Here is a 6,000-nt window from a genome sequence, read left to right as displayed (position 1 = left end):
GCTACCAATAACAGTTGACATGGGAGCAAACATATGTTGTATAAGACATGAATTACTACCTAGCGTCTATAAAATAACGCCCAGCATAATACAGCTATCAGGACCAGATAATAAACCATTATGCATGTTAGGTGTAACCAATATAGAAATAAAAATTAATAATCACAAATTTAATTTAGAAACCCATGTCGTAAAAAATTTATCCTGCGCTATATATTACTTGGGAACAACTTTTTGATAAAAAACAATGCCTAAATTAATTTCAAAGACAATAACATTACCTACTTTAAATAACAATATAAATATACGGTTAAAAATTAATAATACAAATATATTAAATTGTATAAATAATACCAACAATATTATAGAAGTAAAAGGTAGCATATTTGATTGCCCAGATAACTTTGCTATAGCTCACTGCATTTCTGCAGATCTTAAAATGAATAAGGGGATAACAAATTTAATATGCAAAGTATATGGTGATACTGGACCACAACTTTCATTACAAAAAATAAATGTAGGAAACATTAAATCGATAATCATTAATAATAAAACTATATTTCATCTAATGACAAAAGAATTTCATTATCATAAAACTATATACCAAGATTTAAAAGCTTCAATCCACAACCTTAAACTTCAAGCTATAAGATTAAATATTTTAAAAATTGCAATACCCACTCTTGATTCTGAACCAAATAAATTCAACTGGTCTATAGTTAAACAATTATTATACTCAGAATTTCAAAACACTAACATTGTAATACATATATACCATAAAAATGACGAAAACATAACACAAAACTGGAAATCAACGGAACACTATGACATAATAAGTATTATTCGTAATTTTTTCGACAGTAGTAATAATAAGAACGAAACAAAATTAAATGATATGTATATGGTTTATTTATTATAATGACAACAATAATACCGGTATAACATATAGGAATGGTAGTAAATCATCAGTAGTGCCATTTAACGTTAATAAGAACACTGTGTCCCAGGCACATTGACAAAAAAAAAATCCAATATAATGCATATACCAGAAATATCCAAAATCAACTTACTAACACAAATTACTAAAAACGATAAAAAACATACAATTAAAAACATACAAATAATCCTAAATGACAACCATATAAAAAAGAATAGTGAAGTAAAAATAATCCTAAAGTAACATCTTTCCTGCAGCGTCTATACAAGGCATCTAGGAACGATAGAGAGCCGCATTCCAACACATTGTAAATTTGGGTGGAGCATAAAACTTATCGGTGGGTTATTCTCGAACGTTACACACCACCTGATGCATAACAAACATAAAAAAACTAACTAAATAAATAACCTAGGTTAAGTTAGAAAGTTAAGTTAATATACGAACATGTCTGTACACACAAAAAAATAAATAAATATTTTTTATTTAAAAAATCAAAAATAAATAACACTAAAATAAACTAATAGAATATATATTTTTTTTTAAAAGAGGGGGAGTTTAAATAAGAAATCCTATAGAGATAAAAAAATAAATTGAGTACAAAATACAATTAAGTAGTTATAAGTCAAATATTACTAACTCTAGCTAATAGTTAATAAGAAATAATATGTAAAATTATAAATTAAGCAAACAATATGTCATTACATACAAAAATGTTAAAACTTAATAAATTGTAAAGTAATCATTATCATCCGCCAGTTATAAATTATTAAACTTTACCTAATTGTTTCCCTCGATAAGCATGGTGTTTGATTAACAGCTCCCAAGAAAAAAGGTGCCATAACAGATTCTATGGCCTCTGGATTGTGACTTAAAAATAATTACAATAAAATTGTATTATATAATTAAAAATCATACTAGTACATAGATTAAGTTTAATTCTAATTTATTTTTAATTAATATTATAGTTATGGTATTATACATTTGAATAACAACCTAAAAATTATTACACCTAAAACTTTACCTAATTATTTCCTTTGATGAACATGGTGGTTGATTGTCAGCACCTAAGTAACATGATTCTACAATAGGTTCTGCGATTTCTGGATTGGGACTTTGTTAACATAATTTTAGTGAATTTTATTAAATTAATAATAATAATATATAGGTACCTACCTCTTAGTCTTATCACGAATTCCTAGAATATTCTTCACTCGAGAACTCAGCGATTTTTTAACTGATAATTTTTTTGATGCGCAGCGACGAGTTTTTTTGTTGAGTTGATCCATTTTCACGTGAATAAATAATTAAAAAATATATAAACCGTAATAAAAATCTAGCGAAAATGTATTAGTTACTAGTTTACTACTACCAATAATTACTGGCGTGAACAGTTAGACATGCAGGATGTCAATATTTGAATCAATTTATTTCAATATTTAATGTTTTATCATTAATAATTAAATAGTTAAATAATTGTTAGAATATAATTACTACAGTACTTGCACCTTACAAATACAATATAAATTAATAAACAATGTAATACGTAATCTTGAAAAATATATTCGTAAATTAGTAATATTATATAAATCGTTTAATGTTTAAGAAAATTTTGTTTGACAGACAATAATAAAATTGGCGTATATTATGCTGATTAAATGTTAATTAATATACAAAAACAATAATTTGTGTACTTAGTATTATGACATATTACATATTTATTTATCCATCGTTGATAATTTTTTTCACAGCGTATGATTTTAAGTTTTTTACATAATATACAGTTATACTGATTTAAATGTAAAAAAATTCATCTGAAATATCAAATATCCAATTTTATCGAATAGTTTACTACAGTTTGAAAAAAAAAATTGTTTGAATCGGACGTTTTCTCGCTGATTAGTTACAGTTTTAAGATTTGGTTCCATTTTGCGTAAAATACGATAGTAATAGGAATACGAAAATTGGAAATGTAAAATAATATTATTCAATGACAAAATTATTATTTTCATATTGACAATTTGGCTATTTATAACCAGCGCGCGGCCGAGATAGATAACCAGTTTTGACCTATGGAGCGGTACCGCTGCTTATGAACGCGGGGTGGTGGCAGAAGTACTGTTCAAAATGCTGCCACTGTAGTCACTAGAGCAGCACATGACGACGGCGAATTCATGATTTTTTTGCCAAAAACATACTTTTTTATTTCCAATAGTGCTAAGGCCTCGTTGATCGTAGAAACATGATTTTAGTATCAAAATAATCACGAGAAGTTGTACTTAAAAATCTTGGAACAGATTTTCGATACCTCAATTTGCTGATTTTATATAATTTTTTAAAAAAATTAAAATTTGTTACAAACTTCAAATGCAAATAAAATTGGTTAGAAAATATAAATCAAAAATCTGTTCCAAGATTTTTAAGTACAACTTCTCGTGATTATTTTGATACTAAAATCATGTTTCTACGATCAACGAGGCCTGAGTACTATTGGAAATAAAAAAGTATGTTTTTACGGTCGATTTTTTCCTACCATGACGGCCTCTTAACTAATCACACCTAAATCGCCAACCGTACAACACTCGGAGATTTAATCAAGGATTAACATTTGATCGCCGATTAGCTAATCAATGTTTAAACCATAGAGTAATATAGAGAAGCCGTTCCCTATATCGTTCTGAGTAACAAGCTGATGCAAAAGTGGTTTCTAATTTACAGTGTCGTTGCTTACGAGGAAAAAAATATTGTTAAGTATTTATTACGTTTTGTTTTACATTGTCTAGAATAAAATATGTTATCAATTATAAAATCATTATTCGGATAAACAATAATATAAAATATAGATAACAAATTTCAAAAATATGTATTATGGTTTGGCTACTATGAGTTTCTAACGATTTGAATATATTTGAATTATTCATATAATGTATAAGAACTTCAGATTGTATTTTCAATTTATTCACAGCTTTATTTGTGTAATCAAAAGTTTTTAGTGTTTTTTCAGTAATGAAGCAAATGTCGATAACATCATCACTGGGATAAATTAAGCCACCGTTAATACCTCCTTTATTTTTAAAAAATATAAGAGAATTTAAAAAACAATCTCTATCAGTTGCACACAATGCTTCTTTGCAAATATCACATTTAAGGATATTGGTTAGTTTGTAAACTACAAAACCAGATATATAAATAATTATTTTCTTTGAAAAGTTGCTAAAAGAATAATTACTATAACTCCAATGTAGTCGTGGTCCATGATAAAAACTGTACTAAACTTACAAATTGCAAACATAAAACAACGTTAAATTTGTAGGCAGTATTCAATACTTCAAATAAAAATTCAAATCAAAAAAAAATATAATGAATTCATAATTTTATCATTGAGAACATTTAATATTTATTATCTCAGTATATGTTACTATGATAATCGTACCAAATATATTACAATAATTTTTTTTTTGTGAAGTATTTAACCTGTAAAATAGAATCCACTTTTGCTTCAATATGCAGATGGAACGGTCTCTCTATATTACTCTATGGTTTAAACACAGAACGGTACAACTGGCCCTTATAGTAGGTCAAATGCATACCGAAATCCCACCAAAATTTGAATTCTTGTTTAAAATATTTTAAATGAATTTTTATTTTTTGTCATTGATATTGATTTTTGTAATTTTGTCCCAATAAATTATGAAACTATTTTATTTTACAACATGTAAATGTATTTATGTTTTTATATTAGATATGTAATATTGTTTTATTTATCAAAATACCTATAATACACCTACATAGGTGGTCCCAGGAATTTACATAAGGTGCAGCACATTAAATTATAGTATATAGTATATAGTACTAACAAATGTCAAATAATAAAATAAATTTGTTACCTTCAATAATAAAACACATTTTAAAACTTTAAATTTTAAAACATTTATTGACTATTGTTTAAAAGAAATCAGTCAAATCAGTGATAGATTGTGTTTTCAAAATTATAACACGATAAGATACAAATGATTTACTAGCATGATTTAAGATAGACAGGTTGCGAAACGCTCTATACAAAACCTCATCTTTGTTGAAGCCTAATGTTTCCAATACAGAAACAGCAGTTCCATACTGTGAGAATTACAGCTAACGCTCCAGCGGTTGAACAGCAAACTATTCTATTTTATATCATTTTCACTTATCAATATTCATTACATTATTTACTAACCCGCCAATTTTTGATTTAGAATCATACTAATTTGCCTTGCGTAGAAAACACGATTTAAGATAGAGTATATTATCTTAAATCGTGGTAGAAAACAGCATAGAGATAAAGTATTACTCTATAGAAATAAAATATTGCCTTGTCTAGTTGTCTCTGCATTATTTATTTAACTTATTAAACAATCATGGTGTCGAATAAATGTTGTGTTCCTGGTTGCTGCGACAGTGCTAAAACTAAATACGGAATTCCTAAAAATTGCCACGATATTTGGGAAAAAGCCATAGGTATTTCATTAAACAGGCATTCCAGGGTATGTGAGAAACACTTTAGACCGTCTGATATTGTTTCCATATGGGTGTCTGGTGAAGGTAGCAACCAAATTTCGGTATGTTCCTTTAGAATAGAAAAAGTTTGAAGTTAGTTTATCCATTTTTAAAATTTATCAAAACATTCAAAGCAATAACTTGCTATTCCTTTTAGTACTTTGTACCTATTCTTTTTTACTTAACTTTAAACAAGTTAATTTGAATTAATAAAAACATCAAACAGACCAAACAGTACTAACACAGTAACACTAATAACTAATATTATTATTTCAAAATTTGAAATCTTCAATCCTTATCTCAAAAAATTACTGTCAAATTATTTATAAAAAAATAAAATATTTTAATTAAAAAACGACCACTTGGCCGGTTGAGCGCTAGTTGTAATTCTTACTGGCAATTCTCCTATGGAAACGTTGCCCCTCAGAATCTATAGGTTCATTGCGCAACCTGTCTATCTTAAATCATGCCTACTATAGTAATTGCGGATGTGTGGCTTCAAACATTTATATGGTTAGTATAGGGAACCTATC

General features: G+C 27.2%; 1 protein-coding gene across 1 annotated transcript; it reads right to left on the bottom strand.

Moving 5' to 3' along the window:
* Positions 1-1,710: 1,710 nt before the first annotated feature.
* Positions 1,711-2,226, bottom strand: LOC149061610 (uncharacterized). Its single transcript, XM_089215054.1, has 3 exons — positions 2,111-2,226; positions 1,959-2,048; positions 1,711-1,804 (listed from the first exon to the last, which is right to left on the bottom strand). Exons 1-3 carry the CDS (start codon positions 2,221-2,223, stop codon positions 1,711-1,713), a joined length of 297 nt encoding a protein of 98 aa, XP_089071180.1. The 5' UTR covers positions 2,224-2,226.
* Between the last annotated feature and the right edge of the window lie 3,774 nt (positions 2,227-6,000).

This window comes from Diuraphis noxia, unplaced genomic scaffold, assembly GCF_037042655.1.
Source record: "Diuraphis noxia isolate RWA-SAM2 unplaced genomic scaffold, SU_Dnox_SAM2 contig0001, whole genome shotgun sequence".
NCBI classification, from domain to species: Eukaryota; Metazoa; Arthropoda; class Insecta; order Hemiptera; family Aphididae; genus Diuraphis; species Diuraphis noxia.
The sequence above is the reverse complement of the archived record's forward strand: the minus strand, read 5'-3'. Positions and strand labels throughout refer to the sequence as shown.

Coding starts and splice junctions, on each gene's coding strand:
- LOC149061610 (XM_089215054.1), bottom strand. CDS start 2,223: ATGGATCAACTCAACAAAAAAACTCGTCGCTGCGCATCAAAAAAATTA. Junction 2,049..2,110: donor ATTCGTGATAAGACTAAGAG/GTAGGTACCTAT, acceptor ATGTTAACAAAG/TCCCAATCCAGAAATCGCAG. Junction 1,805..1,958: donor TCATCAAAGGAAATAATTAG/GTAAAGTTTTAG, acceptor ATTATTTTTAAG/TCACAATCCAGAGGCCATAG.